Genomic DNA, 22,518 nt, shown 5'->3' on the forward strand with positions numbered 1-22,518 from the left:
TTAATCACATAGATACATGTTCTAGGAACATGGTATTTGACAGACCCCGAATGAAACATTAAATAGAATTGTGTTCGTGTCATTTATATTTTCATTCAGTGTCACGTTCTACAGTATGAGGTATTTATCGTTCCCACTGAGAAATATGTATGTGTGATTGTTATCCACCGCTGTCCGTAAAAAACAGTCATAACGGTAGCTTTTCCATATGTATAGCTTAGCTAAGGAAGTGATAGTTTACCAAGAATACTATTTGTCCCTCGTATCTCTATACGAGCTATAGCATCACTGGGCCCCTTGATAGAGTTAGATTATCTGCTAGCGGTATAATTACAAGAGTAATTATATTTGATAATCTGCTCAAGATCAAGAAAAGATTCAGTTAGCAAGGATGACACACATCTACCTTGAAACTGATCTGATAGCTATGAGACAGAAGAACAGACACAAGTAAATTGTTTACTGGATCGTGATATTGTACAGTACAGCATCATCTGTGTAATTGGATGGTCATGATGTGTTGCCAGATGCCACCCATGATTATAGAAGTTAAAACAGTTTTAACTCTATTTACCAACATAACACAGATCCTATTGGGTCACACCATATAGGAGTTAATCGGAAAATCTTATTGTTATTGATTATAAATTGGTTATGATCAATAGTAAGATGGTTATAATTAATTATACGTGTTATAATTAAATTATAAATGTTATGTAAAAATAACAAGCAAAAACATTGGTTAATTTATAAACGTGTGTGACACGTTGTATAAAAGTTAACCGGTTAATTTATGAATGTGCAGGACACATTGTATAAATTATCGAAACAACAACCGCAAGAAAAATATATATAATTGTTCAGAATAATTATACGAATATTATTTGTGTTCGGGCTGAGGGCATTCGGGTTTGTTCAGATTTGTCCTTATCCGCATGACATGTCATCGATCCTATCCAGATGACACGTCATCGATACCGAAACAAACAACCGAAGAAAAATATATATAATTGTTCAGAATAATTATACGAATATTATTTGTATTCGGGCCGAGGTCATTCGGGTCTTTTCAGATTCGTGCTTATCCGCATGACATGTCATCGATCCTATCCAGATGACACGTCATCGATCTTATCCACATGACACCTCACCCCCTAGGTGGCATGCCTTGTCATAGGGGTATTTTGGTCTTTTCACACCATTTTAGAGGCTATAAATAGAGGGGTGCATGAAAGGATTAAATAACTAATTCATTCGTACCGGTTTCGTGTCGAAATGGATCGGTATTTTCTCTCTTTCTCGGTTTCTCTCCCAAATAGTATTTCGGTTGAGAAAAGAAAGTTATACGTAGTTGACGTATAATCTTGCGGGTTGTTGTGGAGTATATTTACGGGATTGATAAATAGTGTTTTACCGAATTTAGCGGTATGTCAGTTTTGCATATTGATGAAACTGAGCAACCGAAAATTTGTGTTTATGGGTTTTCGTCTTTTCCCCGTGAATAGTGTTTTTGCAGAATTCCGCGGTTTACGGTATTTCTGGCAGAAGAAATAAACCGCTCTCCGGTTAGTCCTGGTGGATAACCGATAGAGGCATCAGACGTCTGATGCTTCGCTCCGAGTCGATTCCTTCCCTGGTGAGGCTCTACTCGCTCGGTCTGCATTCCAACTGTGATTTGGAAACAAGGTATAAATATGTTATATTGATCTATTTAATTGTTAAGTAGATTAAAGTTTTAGAAATCAATCATGGAGTAGATCTGTAAAAGGATTAAATTGGGTTTTGATGCCAAAGGAATACTGAAGGTGGACCGCCTTGGAAAGTTTCCTGACATACCCCGTTTAATCCTGAGCTTAAGTTGGCCGTAGAAATTTTTGTTCTACGGTCATTCCGCACCTTAAGCCTAAACGGGTTTTGGTTATAGCACCCCGTAAACCCCAACATGAGTTAGGAAAGAAATATATACGTATAGACGTATATATTTTTGAGTGTTATGAGTAGTTGTAATCTTGCGAAGTCTGCGGTAACTCCGCTTTTACACGAGGTTGTGAAAGTAAGAGTATCTGCGGATCGTGGGACAACTGTTTTTGCTGAGTGCCTCGAATATAGTATTTCTGGCAGAAGAAATACTCGATCTCTGATTGTTCCTGGTGGATTACTGATAGAGGCACTAGACATCTGGTGCTCTTGTCCAACCAGCAGCAGCAGCAACAGCGAGGCAAGTCCAACGGCAATTCCAATTCGAATTTGGAACCAAGGTATAATGTTATGATAATTTATTTAATTGTTAAATAAATTTAGTTTTAGAAATTAATCGGGGAGATAGATCCTCAACTTAAGATAGACGTAAAAATTTTGTTTTATGGTATTTTCCGCACTTAAGCCAATACGAGGGTTTAGGTTGTATCAGACTATTAGCAGCTATAACCCAACAATTTGTTCTCCAAAACAAGCTTTTTCTTATCTTCTTCTGAATTTTACTTCCCTTCTTTGGCAATAGAAGATTATGGAACAAGTAGTACATATAGTTACTTATTTTATATATTGTTTGTACTGGGGTTTGTTTATGTGCTCTCTTTCTTCTCCTCTTCTCCCTCTTTTTTCTGCTTTATACACTGCGGCTCTTCATTGGGACCTTTGAGTGGTGACTATCCCCATTTGGTTGATTCAGTTCCTAGCCCGATTTGATTCAGTGCCTCTATTGAAACTTCAAAGTAGTAATTGTCCTGATCCAAATCTATCAACAAGATAACTATGTGCACAGAGAAAACCATCACTAAGCTTCTATCATTTTCATCAAGGATAACTAAAATTATATCCACATGACGCACATACCACTGCGTTTTTAGTTTGTTTACAGCTAAGTGTTTTCTAAGATATTTTTTGTCTAATCTTATACAATAACTGATCTATAACTCTTTAAATGAATAAAATCACCTACCGATTTTACAAACCCCCCCCCCCCCCCCCCCCCCCCCCCGCATTAACTCAAAAAGGAATCTTTTGAGGTTAACGAATTTCAACCATCTAATTTTAAATGAAGCCAATCTAACTCTTACTTATGATATAGGGGCCCTTTTAATATTAGTGCAGATTTAGTTTGCACAAATCTTAAAACAAATCAGATAGTCATGATTCATTAACTCAACAGATTCTCTTTTAGTTAATGCAGAGGATACGAATTCCCCCCCGCCCCCAAAAGATTAAAAAAAAAAAAAAAAAAAGAAGTAAAACCACAATTCCTTTTTGCGTTCTCAAGTTACTAGTCTTTACAATGACAGTATAAGCATAGCTGGCATTACAATATATATTTTAACTGATCAAAATGTAAGCACGCATGAGGCGAGTCATACGGGTCATATATCTAACTTCTTAGCAAATAACTATAAGAATCCACAACAAAAAATAATAGGCAACGCAACACAGCTGTTATACTAGGACAAGTATACAAACAGAAGAAATAAACGACCCAACCAAAGCAAAGCAAAACAATCTGACTTGCTCAAAGAGACAGCACTTCCAGAAGCACACAGGTTTGTTATCTGTATGTATATTGATGATTATCTAAGAAACCAAAACACAACACCAGACTTATGCCTCCAACACTCTTCAAGGGCTTCAGGCCTGCAAATAAAAATGGCAACAACTTAGTAATCATGATTAAAATCACAAATCTCATTAACAATGCACTCACTAATCAATTGGGTTTAGGTTAGAGAGAGAGAGAGAGAGAGGGAGACCTTGTTAGCAATGTTGTTGGAGAGCCAGTCAAGGCCTTCATATAAACCCTCACCAGATGTGGCGCAGGTACTCTGGATGTACCTGTACCAAATATTGCATTCAAAATACTGTTAAATATTCATCCAGACATATGAAAGAAGCAAGCAATAATTTCCTGTCAGATAACAAAACAAACTGCTGTACCAGTGGCGCTGGCGAAGGGAATGGAGACCAAGCTTGTCAGTGATCTCAGCAGCATTCATGGCATTTGGGAGATCTTGCTTGTTTGCAAACACCAATAGCACAGCATCACGCAACTCATCCTGTCACCAATTTTAGGAGAAAAGAAGAACATTAGAAACAACCAAAATCAACTATACAGTCTATACTCAAATGAAGAGTTAAAAAATTGTAAATATGTATCTATAAGAGAAACCTCATTTAGCATGCGGTGGAGCTCATCTCTGGCCTCAACAACACGCTCCCTGTCGTTGCTATCAACCACAAAGATGAGGCCTTGAGTGTTTTGGAAGTAGTGCCTCCACAGTGGCCTGATCTGTTTTCATAGAAAAACATAATACCATACATGATTCAGCATACATATAATCCATGATCTGGGGTTGCAACCTTAATGCACTTCATGTATGTGAGTAACACGACACACAAAGTGAAACTTAGGTAGCCTTTCAAGCACAAAATACACAAACTGCGGTAACACAACTTCTTTAGTACTTCATGCACAGAGATAAAATGGTTACATCAATGATTATCAATTTATCATATATACAAGATACTATTACTCCAGTTACGTCATTTGGACAGTTCCCTATTTTGTTGCCAGTTTGATCAAAGTATTATTCTCTTTATCTCTTTAATTTAATGAATTGCATTATCTGATCAAGTAATCTCAGTATGCCTCAATCATAAGATCTGAACAAAATAACAAAATATTTATACGCATAGAAACCTAAAAATGAACTTAAGATAAGTTGGTACAATGTACAAATGCTAAGAAAATATTAGCATGGAATTAATAAAAAAGATAACCCGCAATAAGTACTAAAATCACCTTGTCTTGACCCCCGACATCCCACACGGTGAAGCTAATGTTCTTGTACTCGACAGTTTCCACGTTGAAACCTGTAGATCATCCAGCAAAATAAACAGTTTAACGATACGTTTTGACATGGAAATATCATTCTAACACACTGTAAGTAAAACTATCACTATAGAATAGGTTATTTTTCAAATCCTTCTTGAAATACTAGATCTCTTAATACTTGCATGCATAGCAAGCACTGCAAAATATCCAACTCTAAACCAAGGTTAAATCAAGCACAGCCTAATTTTCCTTGAAATAATATCTTGATTCCTCATTTCCCTTATTCCTTAATCAACACTTGTCTCAACAAGAATAATCTAACCACCCCTAACTTGTATTCATTACTGTGCTAAATTAGATTAAGAAACACAACGATCAATAAGTTAAAAAGTACTCACCAATGGTGGGAATGGTGGTAACAATCTCACCGAGCTTCAATTTGTACAGGATGGTGGTTTTACCAGCTGCATCGAGACCGACCATGAGAATCCTCATCTCCTTCTTTGCAAAAAGGCGACTGAACAGCTTGGTGAAGGTAAGCCCCATATTTGGTCTATAAAGAACACAGTAAACCAGTTTTTAGTGTAGATTACCACGAATAATTTTAATCTAAAAAAAAAATCTAAACAAACGGACCTACTCACACACGAAGCTCGAGAAATATTGGCTGTGTAAGTGGATCTATAGGAATGCAGATGAACAAATGAGATCTACTGAGAGTCGTCAAAAGAGAGGTAGATTTAGGTATAATCGACGATAAGGGAAGTTAATCTAGTAGATCAGATCTACGATAAAAAACCAGTATAATCTAAACAAGTCGAATGGAGGTAAAACAGATGATCGAAGAAAAAAAAACCTAGATTTTGATCCAATCTTAGTGAGAATCACTCGAATCAAGGGAAAACGGGGAAATGAATTGATTTAAACGAAGCGAATCAGGTGTAGTGCCAGAGACGTACCAGGCGATGCTTCGCTTTGTATGGATTCCTCCTCTCTCGCGCTTAGATATGCTTGAAATAGAATATTGGGAGAGGTGAAATTTTGTGGAGGCTAATGAAAGTGCTCGGCCAATAAATATATAGAGGCAGTGCGAAGTGGATACTGGAGAGGATCCGGATGTTAACCAGTCTACCCACCTTATGATCCGTTCCGCACAAGTTACAGATGGTTTTTGTGTTGCGACTTGCGAGTCTGGTGCCGACAAAGTCACGGATACAGATCCAACGCAGTGCCGGACCGTTAGAGTGAGATCTGAGTTCCAACACGAATTTAGTGAATCTTTATATTTCAAATAGGTTAATTGATTTTGGCTCAGCTGGCAGTATTTTACACGGTCCGCAGAAGATACTCTAATATGTCAGTATGTAGATTGGTACAGGAGCTGAGAGGTTATGGACATTTTATTTATTTATTTATTACATTCGGTAGACAATATACACAGCTCTTTTCTGCTCCAATTAGAAATCGAACCCAGATTCTTCCGTAGGAAAAATCTAATTTCATAACCATCTAAACTATGCAGATTATAAACTTTGTATAATAGATCGGTCTATATCATAAATAAATGAGGGGCGATCTAATTACATTTTTTTTTGGTGATATCAAATTACACTATATATTTTTAAAGTTCAAACAATCGATTTAAACCATTAAATATGATGGATATATTAACATGTGCTTGCAGATCAAATTTTATATTTTTTTTTGAATTTTTTTACTATTTATTAAGATGGGTACAAAATTCAATGGTCTGAAAATAACGATTTTGTAAATTAATAAATAGTAAAAAAATTTTAAAAAATGTAAAATTTGATCTGCAAACACATTTTAATATATCTATCGTGTTGAACGTTTTCAATCGGCTATTTTGGACTTTGAAAACTTTGAAAATATAGAATGTAATTTGGTGTCACCAAAAAAGATGTAATTGAATCCCTGTTCATCATAAATATATATCTTTGCTTTTAAAGTTTAAATAACTAATTTGAACCATTCAACCTAATCTCTATAATAGTGAGAACAATTTGAACATCCTTAATAGTAGACGCCATTAGAGGCAAAGTCTAGTAGAGAGCAAGATTCAAAAACACTCCATTTTATATGTTGTTTTTAGAATTTTTTACTATTTTTCAGATAGATAAAAAATTATTACTTTTGATGATCTAAAATCTTTAATTAAGGTAATTTTCAATCAACTTTAAAAAATACAAAAAATGTAAAAAATGTAAAATTTAATCTTTAAATGTATTTTCGCATAGAGATCATATTAAGTGGTTCGGATCGACTGCAGGGACGGAACTAAAAAATTTAAATAGGGAGAACTAAAATATAAAATGTCAAAGAAATACAATATGATCAATCAGATTTGAATCCAAATATCTCATGATCACAATCACAATAAAAAAATCAATATTTTTAATAATTTGAGCTGAGTTTCTAATGACTATTATCTATGTAAAATATAAACGCATGAGGTAAATATTCAAACAGAAGACTAATTCTAGATTAGGATGGTGCTCTCACGGTATACTTCATGCTTAAGATTAAATTTTTTAAGGTAATAGGATAAGAATATTTTTATATTTTAAAACGAACAATTCCAGTGATTATTTTGAGGCCTTGAGGAAAAAAAACGATAAAACAAAGAGATTGTGATTTTAGAAACGATCGAATTACTTAAGATGCAAGGATCTATTTTAAAATGATAAATTATGATAACTTTTACCATGCTTATCAGAATTAAAAGGTTAGAATTTGAGAAATGTTATTTATAATTAGACATGCATGTATCAAATTTGATGGAACACAAAAAATCAACCTCATCCATATGCCCATGTAAAAATAAATAATTTAATCTATTGACATTTAGTTGGTTATCGAGTGAGTCTCATATTGCCCTAAATTATGTATACGGTTTATTTTAATGATATAAAGAAATAAGGAGCTTGTGATTTAAGAATGTCTGAATTACTTGGGATGCCATGATCTATTTTAAAGGATATCTATTATATATTATATATACGTTTATTCGACAACTGTGAATCTGCGAACCATCACAGTGTTTACCAAAGTAAAAACGATAGAATTTGAGATATGTTATATATTATTAGATAGGCATGTATGTGATGCAAATTATGCAATAGAAAAACCAATGTCATCTAATAAGCAGTGTAAAAATATTAAAATGCTTAGAGAGCAAAATTATTTGGTCCTGTTTTTTCATCACATCAAAATATAAAAAATCAAGTTTTGATTCATTTATTGCTGTGTAGAATATTAAGAATGCTTCAGACTTAAGGATGTATTTTTCTTTCTTTTTATTTAAATGTAACTGGTATTTAGAGAGGCAAAGTTATAGAAAGATATTAAAATTTGTCGTTTGGCTTTGATTATGAGCCACAATCTTGATTCACATCTTAATTATGTTTTTAATGTTTAAACAGTCAATCTGAACTAGTTAATTTGAACTACTCAACATGATTTTCGTATTAAAATGTGCTTGAAAATCAAATTAAAATATAACAGTGATTTTATTTCTATCTAAAAAAAATATAAAATATAATCTTCAAGTACATTTTAATACATAAATCATGTTGAGAAGTTGGAATCAACTTTTTGGATTTTGAAACAGAGATAAAAATGTAAAATACGATTAAAACATCTGAATCTACTCCTTTAATTATATCAAACAACCAGTTTGAAACATTACTAATTTACTATATACTCATAATTTGAAATTAATATGTTTGATTGATAGCAATGACGAACGTGTTTGTAAAAGTGAGACCAAATTTCATCGGTTGTTTTCGCCAGCATAGAAGAGTGAAAGTAAAGATGAAAACTTTCACTTAATAACAAATTTTAAAACATAAAAGATGTTTGCAAGAGAGAAAATAAAATTTACAACTTGGACTATGAAATTAGAAATATAAAAAAAGGTTGCTCATGGAATAAGGAGAGACATCACATTTTTAAAATTAAAACCGAAGGGCAGTCTCGAGTTTAACAAATGAACAAACAACATGCAGTTCTAAACATGCCAGTAATTCTGGGTACACATTTTGACAAAATTGTTTTTAATTCGTACAGGAATACAGGATATGAGCAGTAGAGTCAAAATAATTGTGTATTTGATTTCTGCCCTGTATGAATTAAAATCTGCAATGTCAAAATGAATATCCGTAATTATCGGGTACCAATTGGTATTAATGTTTTAATTCATGTTTAAATTAAACCGTTGAAATATATTTTATATCACCTCTACAATACGCGTCTAACAAACTATAAAATTTTACAGATAAAAATTAGAAAAATTTCCATTTTAATTGGATTTTATTGTTCTCGTCACAGATGTTTCTTTTGTCATAGATTAACAAAAGTTGTAAAACTATAAAATTCCTATCTAGTTGATATACCGATCCCAAAGTGTACTCATGTGTCAATGTCTCAAACTGATCTATCCATTTTTTTGGGTCATTCTCTTTCAACGTCAATCTTTCAAAAAAATTGAGAATTTATGTCGCCAATGTTAATTTTGAATCTGCGATTTCCATTTTTTTTTTTTTTTTTTTGAAAAACTGATAGTGGCTATCAGTGCAAGCGATTTCCATTTTTTAAAAGGCAAATATATTACTCCCAGTCCTCTTCCTGGCATCTTACAGAGACGGTCCCACAGCTAAGTTTCTTGGGGTTTATTTTTCTTTCTAACGAAATTGAATGTTTATATATTTATTCATTAAAACTTCAAATTAGATATTTACTCATTTTTAATTATCACGGAATTTTACAAACATATTGGACACGATTACGTACCCTTAATTGGGGCTGCAAACAAATCGAACCGAATCAAACTTACTCTAGTTTGAGTTTAAATTTGAATAAGATTTAAATCGAACTAGTTTGATTTGTTTTAGAACAAACTAATTTCGAATTGAATTAATTACGGACTATATATTTTTCAAATCGAAGTCAAATAAATTACGAACTACAATTTTTTTTTTGACAGCCCTAGTTATACCGGTAGTTTATGCGTTAGTTTTATTCTTGCGGAACAAAATTCCCAATTTTTTTATTTATATCCAAAATAAAATATAAATTTAAAAAACTAACCAACTAGCTAATGAAATTGCAAAACTACCCAAACCGGTTAACCATTAACCGGACTCAAATCAAATTTCCGGTTATTGGTTTCCCGGACCCATTGAAATAGTCCGGGAAACCAATAACCGGAAATTTGATTTGAGTCCGGTTAATGGTTAACCGGTTTGGGTAGTTTTGCAATTTCATTAACTAGTTGGTTAGTTTTTTAAATTTATATTTTATTTTGGATATAAATAAAAAAATTGGAAATGTTTCATTTTATCTTTTACGAATTCACACTGATGGATTATGGGCCAGCTTAAGATTCCCTAGTCAAAAATTGTTAATATCAGGGCTAAAAAATTATTAATATAATGATGACTTATAATAGGAAAATGTTTTAACATCGTAACAAATTAATAATAGAATAGGTTTCATTTGACTAGGTTCATGCGTGATTTTAATCAAACTCAAGTTGCTGGATTGATTAAAATCACGCATGAACCTAGTCAAATGAAACCTATTCTATTATTAATTTGTTACGATGTTAAAACATTTTCCTATTATAAGTCATCATTATATTAACAATTTTTGAGCCCTGATATAAGTTTGGTTCCTGCATTATTAAAAAAATAATGGTTGAATCCGTTAGTTGCATTATTTGAGATTTGAACTTAAATAGTTCGCGAATTAATTTCAAACAAATTATACTCAGTTTGAGTTTGATTTAATAAGATTCGAACCGAACTAGTTTCATTTGTTTCATAACAAATTAATTGCAAACTTTTTTCGAATCAAACTCAAATCGAATCACAAACTATAAACTTTTTGTGCAGCCCTACCCTTCACGCTATGAATGTTTGTGTCATTCCTAAATTGCACTTATGCCATTTATTACGAAGGCACAATAATTGTGTACTTTGTATTTGATTGCTACTTAAATTTAAAAAGAATTAAGTTATTTATTTCATTTTATTACTTATGTTTTACATTTTATTTGACAGCTTAAATTATAGCGTAAATTAATTCAAAAAATTAGATATTGAGAACTAAATGTGTTTATAATAGTAGGGTGTGATGAGTTCTTAATATCTTACTCTTTAGACGGATTAAACTATTTTATATTTAGATTTAAATTAATGTAATTTAGAATAAATTACTTTTTTTCTCAAATTGAAACTTTGACGTGTAATAATCTAAAGAGATAGTAAAGATTTGATGGATATATTGGGTTCAGATCCAGTGTTGTACCGGATTCAACTCCTCTTCATTACTGTAGATGATCGACCCCACTTTACAGTTTGAGATTAAATCTTATTACTTTAGGATTCTGTTTAGCATAGGGGCAGTATTATTGGGCTTTTGAGATTTGTGCAAGTAAAAAAGAATGGTTCAGATCCATCAATTGTAAAAGATTATCAGTATTGGAGAGGATGTAAATTCGTGCAGTACCTACCGGTAGAATGAAATTTGCATCTCCGTTTTAATCTGACACAAATCTCGAAGGGTGCGTTTGGATGGAGCAAAAATAATACTAATTCGAAAATAACATTATTCTTTTAGGCTATTTTATGTTTGGATGGAGCAAAAATAACACTAACTTACTATCATTTATTTGTTTTATATGAATAAGCTCACTATTATACTAATCCAACCAAAAGTTAAGTTAACTATTATTCTCAAATTTGAAATTTCCTTGATGAAAACGTATCCGAAGGGAACTCTTATAACCCCAGTAAGCAAATAGATATGAAAATAATTTGACCCCGGATAGAAGTCCCTGCGGTACCTCACCCTCAATTTTGCCATTTTTTTTTCAATTTTTTGTTTGCTCCGAACAAAAGAGAGTAGAGAACAAGCTTTAACAGGCAACAGCAGCAACGGTTCGAAAGGGCCGCGGTTAGATCTGCTCCGATCCATGCACAGATCCATTTCGAAGAATCTCGAGCTGATAAATCTCTCTTGACGTTCGGTACTATTCTCTCAATCACATCTCTCCTTTCCATCATTTCAAGCTTTAACCAAAAATAATAATTATATTAGGACAAAATTTTACTTGATACTTGCCGGATGGTAATTAATTTGCCTACTTTTTCTTTGGGATAATATTTTGTTTTAATGCTATCCAAGCTAAATTTTTTGTTGTATAATAACAGAATGATGAGTAATGGAAGAGTGTCGCATGGCAACTCAGGCTATTAGGAAGAGACTTAGTATTAACAAATATCAGGGAAGGGAAGAAAATATGGAAAACACCTCATCTATGCCAGATCCTCTAAGAGAACCTCTCTTACTGAATGATCAGGTACAGATTTGCAATGTAGAAAATAATCATCACATTGGCTTGATGGCGTATTTATATAGAAAGGTCTTACATCATACTAGGTTTTAATGCTGTGCCAGTTAGTTATGTACTGGATGGTACTATATTAGTACTGATTTAATGTTGGTTTTGTGTTATCTTGGTTTCTTTAGACTTTACTCAGGAATTAAAACATCATGTTTAAACCCTTTACAAATGAAATATTCTATTCCAACCAGCAACCAAATTGCAATTCCTGTACTTAAGATTGATGTGTCTGAAATGTCGTGGCCTTTTTTCCATTTTTTTTTTTTTATATTGACTATACTAAAATGTTTGTTTACAAATTCTACTTTCTATTTTGGTTTTAGGTTAATATAAATGATCCCATACCTAGGCCAAATCCATGGGATGATAAAAGGAACGTTCTCTGCCATGGCATTTGTCATTTGTCACAATTTATTAAGTACTCGGCAAGAAGGATAGGTACTTACTATAACTTATCGCATAATTTGGTATATAGGACTCTATCAGCACAACAACTTACATAAGAACCCCACCTAGCCAACACCACCAGTGGATCGCTGGTATTTGCTGGGCTATGTTATCTAAGACTTCATGCTAGTTCGTGATTTTCAACTCATATCTGTTGATCTCTAAAATTTGTTGGTTGTTTACTCTGTGTGTGTGTGTATTTTGGATGTAGGCACACATCATATCTTTAAAATATATAGGGAATATTGAGGTCTGCAACGATAGAAGGAATTATTATGTGTATTTTTCCATTTCTTATTAGCTTAGAAGCTTAAGTACCCTTCTGTGCTGTTTATGTTGCAAATTAGGAAGAAGATAAGGGTACATTTTTATTAGAAATAAAAGTCGAGGGAGGCTTATGCGTGTGTTTTCTATGTTTTGAGGTAAATATCACATACTATTGATGCTGAAGGGGGTATATTTGATACTGTTAATGCCACATGCATACAAAAAGTACCATTGGTGGCATTGAAATAAAGCATCTTTAACTGATATGACATTCTATTTACCTGTTTAAGTGGCTGTTCAATTTCTTTCAGCTAATTTGTTTGTCAGCATTGGGTCTTTTCTTCAGAGACTTTTCGCTTTTAATTTTACTATTCAAGGCTTGAACAACAAAGCAGAACATTCTCTTCTGATCAGTCCTTTACAGGTTTGTTATACCTGAGTTAAGACATATATTTTGTAATATATATATATATGTTGTTCATACAAAACACTGAAGTATTTTTTCACCATGAAGATATAATTAGTTAACTTTTCCGTTATGAACCGGCAACAGGAAGAAAGGTTGCAAAATTTAAGGCACAGATTGGAGGTCCCTTTTGATGCCTCATTGGTTGAGCATCAGGTTTGTTTCCTTTCTTTTTTTTACATAATTTCTGTCTGTTGCAATTACATAGAAAATTTGTTCATTTTCAAATCGCAACACATATTTTGACATTTACGACTAACACCTCACTACTGGAGTCAGATGAAATTGGGGAAGAAATATAAATGACAAATTTATCCCTGACATTGAATTAGATCTTGATCTTAGCATTACTTCTGTTCAATATTAAAAAAAAAATTAGACCTTGATAAGAATAAGCAAAAATATTGGCTCTTCACTCAAAAATGCCTGTCACGGAGTTAGTTGCCAGTAGACTGTTATTATATTTAATTTTATGTTCCAATAAGCTTAAGATATGGACGCAATTGCAAAAAGCATACAATATTCTTGTTGTCCTGTTGATTCTGAAGGTGGAAAGCAAAAAATAAATAATAAAGTTACTAATTAGGGTACATTGGTGAAAATTTTCAGGATGCACTGAGGCAACTGTGGCGATTGGCCTATCCAGAAAGAGAAATACCATCTCTTAAATCAGAATTGTGGAAGGAAATGGGGTGGCAAGGTGTTGACCCCTCTACTGATATTAGGTTATTTTCCCTTAAATTTGTTTATCCATGACAATAGACTAACGGATATAATTTCTAAAATTTATTTTATTTACTCTTATTTAAGCTGGCCTTTTTATTCTTCAGAGGCAGTGGATTTATATCACTGGAGAACTTAATCTACTTTGCGAGAACCTATCCGGTACTTTTATTTTTTCCAATCTTCTGAAATGACTAAAACTGGCTAATTTTTAAGGTTTTAAATTTTTTGGGACGATTTGTTCTAATGAAATAATAGAAACTGTGTTCTTCAAAGAAAAAAAAAAGAAAATTCTTCTTATGAAGAACCTGTGTGTCAAGGAAAAACCTTTCAAGTGAATCCAGATCAGAGAAAGCTATGGGGCTTCAAGGGCTGGGTCCACTGGTATATATGTGGTGGTATGCCATCAAATCACCTAACTAAACAATCCCACATAATATAGCTGTTTTTCTGAGAAACTATCTTTTGCTCCTCTTTTTCTTTTTCTTTGTTTCTTTTGAAGGAATCCTTCCAGAGGCTTTTGCACAAGCAAGACGGGGTGAGATCTGAGTGGGAATACCCATTTGCGGCTGCTGGAATCAACATATCTTTTAATCTGGCACAAATGCTGGGATTACATTCGGGTAATTAGTGTATATAGTAAAGAGGATAATATGTTTTTGGGTTTCCCTGCAAAAGATTGGATAACTTTGACGTGCTTTTGAGCTGTCTACATGAGATGCCATTTGGATGTGTACCTGATCAAGTATTTTAATTGCTGATGCTACACCAAAATTAGAATGGTGTTACCACTACTTTCCATACTTTCCATACTTGTTATCACTACTTTACCACTATTTCAGACCTTTGCTCAATTGACTTTAATTTGACCCAGTTTTGTTTTAAAAGAAAAGAAAAGGGTTCATAATTTAAGTCTTGGTTTGAAAAACAGGTGTTGGTTTAATTCAATTATTTTTAGGTAAACTTAGTTTCTGATATTATGGCTCAATTAGGTGCAATTTAGACAGAATAGACTCTTTATTTGGCAATTTACACAAATAAGGCTAATCAAATACAAAATTAATGAAAATTAGTAGCGAAGCCGCTTCTAGACCATATGGAAGTGTACAAAACCTAATGATCTAATTCCTTCTGTTAGTGATGCATGCTGTAATTCATAGTTGTCTTTTTCTCCTTTTTTTGTTTGTAACCCTTAGTTTATGCTACTAATATGCATGTGTGTGTGATTGTTTATTTCTGTGTTCAAGGGCATCCAACTACTAAAGCTGGAATTCACTTCTTGAAATTACTGGGAGGAGATGAGATGGCTTTTGATAGACTTTATTGTGTGGCATTTCAATTGCTGGACTCGAAGTGGTTGTCTAAGAGAGCGACTTACATGGAATTCAATGTTTGTATTTTCTCTAATTAATTAGCTTCTATAATTTATTTTGATCTCCTGCAGAAAAGCACCTGCATTTCTCTGCACCTTTTGAAAAGATACAAATATTTCATGCTTTGTACACATTATATTATTTTGTATTATTGTGTCATATCAATTGTGCCAACCACTTGGAGATTTGCATTATTCCAGAAAATATGAACTAATCAATTTGTAAGCGTTAATGCTTTGGCAATATTTTGAATTTCTGTATATTTCTTTCAGGAGGTGATGAAATCAACAAGACTTCAATTGGAACAAGAGCTTGGGATGAATGAAATATTCACCACAAGTGACATGCCAACGTTCAAAATGTTAAAATAGGTAGTTCTTTTTTGCTTGTAGAGAGAATTTTTGGGTATCATCCATTTTATTTTTTTTATTGTCTATATTTCAAATTCAAATGCTATTTTTAGATTTGAATAAGCCATGATATGCTTCTTTGTTCACCAACTTCTGACAAAATAAATTAGTTTCTAGATGTACCGAAATTAGACATCAACTCAGTAAAAATGTGATGCTCGTGTAAATCTCAGATGTGATGCTCGTGTAAATCTCAGGTATCTTTGATTAGAGTAGAACTAGTGTTCTTGAGTTCATTAAGCTTCTTGTTTAACTCAATTATAAAACTTATTGAATTGGCTTTAAGTGATGAATCTGAACTATTAAAATCTATCTAAATTACAAATGATGCGTCTATATGTGAAAATTTTAAACTTTTAAATTAATTTAGTATAAATTCAAATGGTCAAAAATAAAAGATTTATAAAAATAATTTTAATGCATTTATTTTTTAAATATTTTTTGACCACCTAACTCTATACAGAGTTAATTTGAAAATTTTAAATTTTCACATGTAGATGCATTACTTGTAAGAGAGACAGATTTCAACAGATTCGTCATTTGAAATCAATTCAATAGATTTTAGAATTAAGTTAACTTGTAAGAGAGACAGATTTCAACTCAATAGATTTTAGAATTAAGTTAACTTGTAAGAGAGATAGATTTCAACGGATTCGTCATTTGAAATCAATTCAATAGATTTTAGAATTAAGTTAACAAATGAACTTGATGAACTTAAAACACCCTAGTTCTACTCTTATTGTAATGTATTTTTCTTCCTCCCTCCCGAGGTATTATGTTAATTTGCTGTTAATTATTGTAATGTCTTTTTCTTCCTCCCTCCCGAGGTATATTGTTAATTTGCTGTTAGATGCTAAATGACATTTCCTACTTGACAACGCCTTGAATCCTACCTGAGAACTATTCAGGATAAGATCACATATAACAAGCTAAAATAGAGGGGAGAGAGAGAGGCATGGATGTTTCATGTCTAGACATAAAACAAGCAAACACTGGTTCCCTAGTTAGCATTTCTCTTCTGCATCCTAATGCTAATCTAAGACTCCAAAGCACAAAATGTTACGCCAGACTAAATATCAACAAGAGCATACGAACTCTGAAAGCTAGATTATACATATTTCAAAAAGGATAAGGAGACCGAAAGAGGAATCCTACTTCTCTTCAAAAAGGCTAGCTATGTCCTCTTCAAACCTGTCAGCATCAAACAGATCAAGCATATCGCTCAAATCTGAGGCATCCATTTCCATGTCACTAATCTTAGGGTATTTCTCAATGTGTTGCTGCTCCATGCACAAGTCCCCCATGAGATGCCCAATTGAATGTTCTTCAACTATTAGTCCCACTGGTTCTATTAATTTGATGGGATCGGATTCTTTGGGTTCACTTTGGCATGGTTTTTGGTGTGGTGGGTTCTCTGGTTGAGTGTGCGAGAGTAGTTGTGTTACTTGTGTATTGTCGGTGTAGCAGCTGATGTCAAAGTTTGTCATGGCATGGGGCCCCCTGAATTCTATTGCAGCAAGATCATAGGCTTGTGCTGCCTCCTCTTCAGTGCCTATTAGTAAAAATATGTTGCGTTAATTAGATTGAGCTTTATCCACTACCTATTTTGTGTGTGCATCTAGTATCTTTTTTGGCTGGCTGGCAGGAGTACTGATGCTTGGTAAATATGCAACTAAAACCAAGAATTATACATTCTATTGTTTGACAACATCATTAGCATCCTTGTCTTATTTATAAACTTTATTTGAATAGATGTTCACCTTATCTTTTCTGGATGAACTGGGGCTGACATGAGGCTCTGAATGTTTATATATTCTGGTAAACAACTTAAGCCATTTGACTTTGCAAGCTTGAAATGCAGTTAATTACTTTGTTAAATCAGCACCCAAAGAAAGGGAAGATATTAATCTCGCATTTTCTGCTGATTTGAGGACAGTAAGACTAAGACAAAAGATAAGTACTGTATGTGCCCAAGTAGAGGTATTTGCTCCCGTACACTCGACCAATTCTTGCTTCCCACCTTCCATTGTGGTGGTGCCTGCTATGAAATCAGAATAAAAAATAAATGAAACTGATATAATCTTCCCTGAAAAATAAAAAACTTGGGAATAAAACTAATAAATTGGTCAATCTAGTCAGTGACCACACACACCCAAAAAGGAAAAAGTCATTTAAGCACTGGAAACTAATTAAGGTATGATAAGATCACAGAGAAAAAGGTAAAAAAGATGTTAGTAGTTAGAAAGGTATGATCTGTTTTGGTGGCATTTTGGCAATCTTTCCACAGATATATTTTGGTAGCTAATATATTGTCAGTATACAAATAGCTATGGTGTTGGCAAGGACCTGGCAACCCCCCTGTATTTGGAGACACCTCTTGCAAAGCCACTGCTTCTGCGCCTTAATGAGGCCAAGTACTCCTCCCTCGTCATGTTCATCATTCTTTCATATTCCTCCATGTAATTTTCAAACTACATATTTTTAATAAACATATTTAAGAAACTATTAGGTTGCACAAGAAAAATTCAATAAATAACATTGCAAGTAATATATTGTAAAGACATTCAATGAAAATTGGGGTTTTACAAGGCATTGCAAGTAAATAGCACTTATTGCTTACGCAAAACATTTGCAAGTAAATAACACTTATTGCTTACGCAAAACATTCAATAAAAAAATCTGTGTTCCAAAAACAAATAAAATAGACATGTAGCCCGCCCTTCATGATACACACAGGTCCTAATGGTTACTCTTAGTTTACTTTGTTTCTTAGTAGAAAATAATTTCCCTCATGGTACGAGGGTGTTTTTACTCGTCTAAAGAGCCTTTTCAATTTTTTTTTATTAATTTTCAGTCTTTTGTGAGACCGACAGTGTTGCTTGTATTTCATTTTTTTCTTCCAATTCTCTTCTTTACTTTACTAACACTCTTTTTATTTGGTTTATTACATTTAGTAGGCAAATTGTACTAGTTCAAAATTAATAAAAAAAAAAATCAACTTACGGGAAAATTCAACATTGTTTCTCTGCCCCAGTACTTGAGAGCTGCTAGGTCATAGGTCTGTGCAGCATCCTTCTCGTTATCATAAGCCCCTACAAAACCCATTACAAAATAAACTAAAAAGAAAATCTAATAGTAATTAAATTTAAGTATGAAATTCTTAGACTATTAATCTGCATTTTTTATCCACCAAACCAGGGTTGAACTTGACAACATGCAATGGCTTGAAAACATTGTATGATGTCCTTGAGAATTCACACTTTTTTCTTTCCAACAAACTTTTCTTGATACAACTGGCCTCCCCCCAAGGACAGAATTGATATCACCTAAAGTACCTCACAATTTGAGTTTGAATTTAATCCGTTCGTTATGCATTGGCACAAATCTTAAAAAGACCCCGTGCATTACATGCTTGGGCCGGATTGGCCTGGAATATTCTGATCGGATGGTCTGGATTCAAACTCAAATGGTGAGGTAATGCAGAGGATTCGGACTCAGGACATGAGGCCAGTAGGCCACTACTGCACAAGTTTAGGAGAAGTTGCATCTTAGGTCGTTATTTGACAGTAATAAATGAGGTGGTACATTTGTGGTAGGCTTACTCTTTAATAAATAATAACTGAAGCAGAAGTACATTTGCAATTGGCCTATGCAATTTAAAACTTGACCTTCCTTTTTCCGAGAAATCATTCTACTCAGATGATGTTTTATGAAAATGTCAAGGATAAGAATATATTTCTCATTAGAATCACAGTTGCATGCGGGACCCACAAATTTTTCTAAATACAGTTACCCTCGTTGCATTGCGTTGGAGACCCTTGTTCACATTCTATAATACATTTGCGAATATATAAAGTAAAATTAGCGGACATTTTTTTTTGCTTCAAACAAGATAAAATTTTCTAATTGGAGGTTCCATGCTTACCCAAATAAACTATTGGAGGGAGCAGGAATTGAGCATCACACATGCAGTTGGCCCAGACAAAACACGAAGGAAATTTGACAGCAAGAAAAGAGGAAAAAAATAAATAATTGAGTGTCAGCCCTTAAAAAAATTATAAATGATCATCCAACCCTTGTTTGTATAAATAATTTGTTTCATACTAACCTTGTTTTCCTTTCTTGGTCTTTTGAGGGTTCCAACAATGCTTGTCCCAAAGATGAGCCTCATATTTCCCAGTCACTCTATGCCTACATGACATGTAATAATAATAGCAACTACGATATTAGCAAAAAAAATTATATTAGTAAAAATTAATGTTATCATGATTATTATTACTATTTGGGAAAAAATAGGTGTATAACTTGACATGCAGACACAGAAAATTTGCGGAAAATAAACTTTTGCATGCAGCTTAATTTGACACAGACTATATTTGAACAAAAATTGCAAAATTTAACAATTCTAAAGAAATAAAAGTAGTAAAATTTTCACTTGATATGTTGAATTGATTATAAAATTATTTTGAGTGACAAATATTAGGCAAGTACACATTTCTATAATTCTTGCGGCGAGCGAAAAATTAAAAAAAAAAAAACTGCGAAAATTTACAGATTCAATAAACCCTAAAAACATGGATGTAAAAAGGGTAGAAAAAAAGTAGCAGAAGCTGCTACTTTTTCAAAAAAAAAAAAAGGGTAGAAAAAAAAATACAAAGCCAACAACCCCTAAAGTCATAGATGACTGAAATCCGATAGGTCAAAAATCGCAAAAAGGGGTGGGGGAGTAAATATCAAAAATAAAAAATACTCTGTTTTAATGGTTTGTCCTACCTGGTGACACCTCTATAGATGGAACTCTTCTTTGGGGGGCTCTCACTTCCATTTGAAAACGTCGACTTTTTCGCTTTTGTTGATGATCTTTTCTTGTGTTGCTTTGTTTTTGTTTTGGCAATGTGAATCAAATTGAGAGGTCTTTTGATGGAATTGTTGGTGGGGGGAGAGGGGGAAGTAGAGGAGGAAGAAGAGAGAGTAGGAGAGAGAGGAATTGGTGGGGATTTCTTCATCTCAGTTTATGAGAGAAGCTACAGCCAAAATTGGAAATGCAGCTTCTATTTTGCTATTGTCACTTATGATATTTCACGGTGGTTGTGCCTGTGTGCTTATATAGAAGAAAACAGAGAAGAGAAATGAAGTGTCAATAACTTCAGGGGTCAGGAGGTAAGGTGGTATTTATTAACTTCAAAATAATATGATATAATAACCATTCTATTAGGTGAGAATCTCTCCCTCTGGGACAGCCGCCACAGGGTGTGATGAGTTACTGACATATGGAGTTCATGCACCGTTATTATTGTTAGGAAAATGAAATAATGATGTACATTTTGTATGTATTTTTAGGAAAATGAAATAATCATGTACATCTTGTATGTATTTTTAGGAAAATGAGAATTTTAAGAGAATGAGATTCATTTTTACTTAATTAACTATTCTTGATGATTGTAAAAATAGTTTATAATTTGAAAAACCAATAATTTAAATCTCATCTATACATTACGCATATTATACTGATGAAATTGAAACTTAAATATTACCAAGTTCTAAAATCAAGTCATTGTCAATGGATCACAATCCTTAAAAAAAAACATAAAATTATTATCATTATCTCAGATAATAAAAATTCATGTAATTTAAAGACGTCGTTTCTTTTTTGAAGGTCAGCATAAACCTGACAATTTCATTAATAAGAAAATTATATTGAGCAGTCTGGATCGACTGTTTAAACTTTAAAATAGAGATAATGATGTTGGAACATGATGTAGCACAAAATCAATGAAGCATTTTAACTCTCCTCCAATAAGATATATAAAATTTTCAAAAAAAAAAATGGTGTTTTTGCAACTTTCGAACTACTCCCAATATAAGTAAAATAACAATAATTAAAAAAAAAATAGCAATTTCCTTTTTTGAGATGCTTGCGTGGTACAAGAAATCCGGCTAAATTTTAGAGAGCAATGATAGTTTATTTTCAATTTTGAAAATTTGCTATCAGTAACACACCACATTATATAGTATAAGTTCACATGAGGAAATACTTCTTGCAAGGTTTTAGGGGTAAAGGACTTCATTCTTTTATAGTGTTTAAAAATATGATCATGCAAGTGAAATGATAAAACCAGGATCATTCTTTCTTTTAGTACATGCTTAACTTTTTGTTTCCAATAATTTGAACTTTTTCATAATATTAAATTGTCCATTATGTATCATATTTTTCATGTCTCGACAATATATTATTACTTTCGCTTGCAAAAACTTTATGGCATTGAGAATTAATTAATTGTTGCATCTGATAGAAAACATAAATTAACAAAGCATGAGGCTAAATTGTTTACCAGTGTTTTCTCCTATTTTACAAGATAAAACCTAGCTAGATAGATACTATCTCATCCAACCATTTTATATGCTGTATGTATTTAAGATCTCTCTCCCAACACAGAGAGTAATGAATTCAAATTCTTTCATTTTAGCATGAATTGAAGTTCTAAGATATAGTTTTAAAAAATGAAAATTGTATGTTTCAATAAATTAGTTGGTCTATCTGAATGTACTACAGCATATATATGCACGCACGTTTTATTATA

The 22,518-nt window shown here is 32.9% G+C and overlaps 3 protein-coding genes across 11 annotated transcripts; 1 reads left to right on the forward strand and 2 right to left on the reverse strand.

Moving 5' to 3' along the window:
- Positions 1–3,275: 3,275 nt before the first annotated feature.
- Positions 3,276–5,923, reverse strand: LOC144575467 (ADP-ribosylation factor 2). Of its 6 annotated transcripts, none has more exons than XM_078325623.1 (8): positions 5,782–5,869; positions 5,463–5,535; positions 5,221–5,375; positions 4,790–4,860; positions 4,157–4,276; positions 3,925–4,043; positions 3,741–3,822; positions 3,276–3,624 (listed from the first exon to the last, which is right to left on the reverse strand). In XM_078325623.1, exons 3-8 carry the CDS (start codon positions 5,366–5,368, stop codon positions 3,619–3,621), a joined length of 546 nt encoding a protein of 181 aa, XP_078181749.1. In that variant the 5' UTR covers positions 5,369–5,375; positions 5,463–5,535; positions 5,782–5,869; the 3' UTR covers positions 3,276–3,618. The 6 variants fall into 6 exon arrangements, with proteins under 6 accessions (XP_078181749.1, XP_078181756.1, XP_078181764.1 ...); XM_078325630.1 differs by having other exon boundaries at positions 5,463–5,607; positions 5,782–5,867; XM_078325638.1 differs by having other exon boundaries at positions 5,463–5,503; positions 5,782–5,866.
- A 5,778-nt stretch (positions 5,924–11,701) lies between these two features.
- On the forward strand, positions 11,702–18,398 carry LOC144575664 (uncharacterized). Of its 3 annotated transcripts, none has more exons than XM_078325894.1 (11): positions 11,702–11,873; positions 12,058–12,206; positions 12,575–12,689; positions 13,277–13,389; positions 13,519–13,587; positions 14,041–14,156; positions 14,262–14,316; positions 14,657–14,777; positions 15,402–15,544; positions 15,800–15,898; positions 18,265–18,398. In XM_078325894.1, the coding sequence occupies exons 2-10, from the start codon at positions 12,069–12,071 to the stop codon at positions 15,896–15,898; spliced, it is 969 nt and encodes a 322-aa protein (XP_078182020.1). In that variant the 5' UTR covers positions 11,702–11,873; positions 12,058–12,068; the 3' UTR covers positions 18,265–18,398. The 3 variants fall into 3 exon arrangements, with proteins under 3 accessions (XP_078182020.1, XP_078182013.1, XP_078182004.1); XM_078325887.1 differs by having other exon boundaries at positions 18,254–18,387; XM_078325878.1 differs by lacking the exon at positions 18,265–18,398 and having other exon boundaries at positions 15,800–16,065.
- Positions 16,895–21,058, reverse strand: LOC144575646 (AP2-like ethylene-responsive transcription factor At1g16060). Of its 2 annotated transcripts, none has more exons than XM_078325867.1 (6): positions 20,711–21,058; positions 20,046–20,128; positions 18,941–19,029; positions 18,284–18,408; positions 17,899–17,975; positions 16,895–17,489 (listed from the first exon to the last, which is right to left on the reverse strand). In XM_078325867.1, the coding sequence occupies exons 1-6, from the start codon at positions 20,941–20,943 to the stop codon at positions 17,089–17,091; spliced, it is 1,008 nt and encodes a 335-aa protein (XP_078181993.1). In that variant the 5' UTR covers positions 20,944–21,058; the 3' UTR covers positions 16,895–17,088. The 2 variants fall into 2 exon arrangements, with proteins under 2 accessions (XP_078181993.1, XP_078181986.1); XM_078325860.1 differs by having other exon boundaries at positions 17,899–17,978.
- Positions 21,059–22,518: the final 1,460 nt, after the last annotated feature.

Source organism: Carex rostrata, chromosome 2 (assembly GCF_964058835.1).
Source record: "Carex rostrata chromosome 2, lpCarRost1.2, whole genome shotgun sequence".
Classification (NCBI taxonomy): Eukaryota; Viridiplantae; Streptophyta; class Magnoliopsida; order Poales; family Cyperaceae; genus Carex; species Carex rostrata.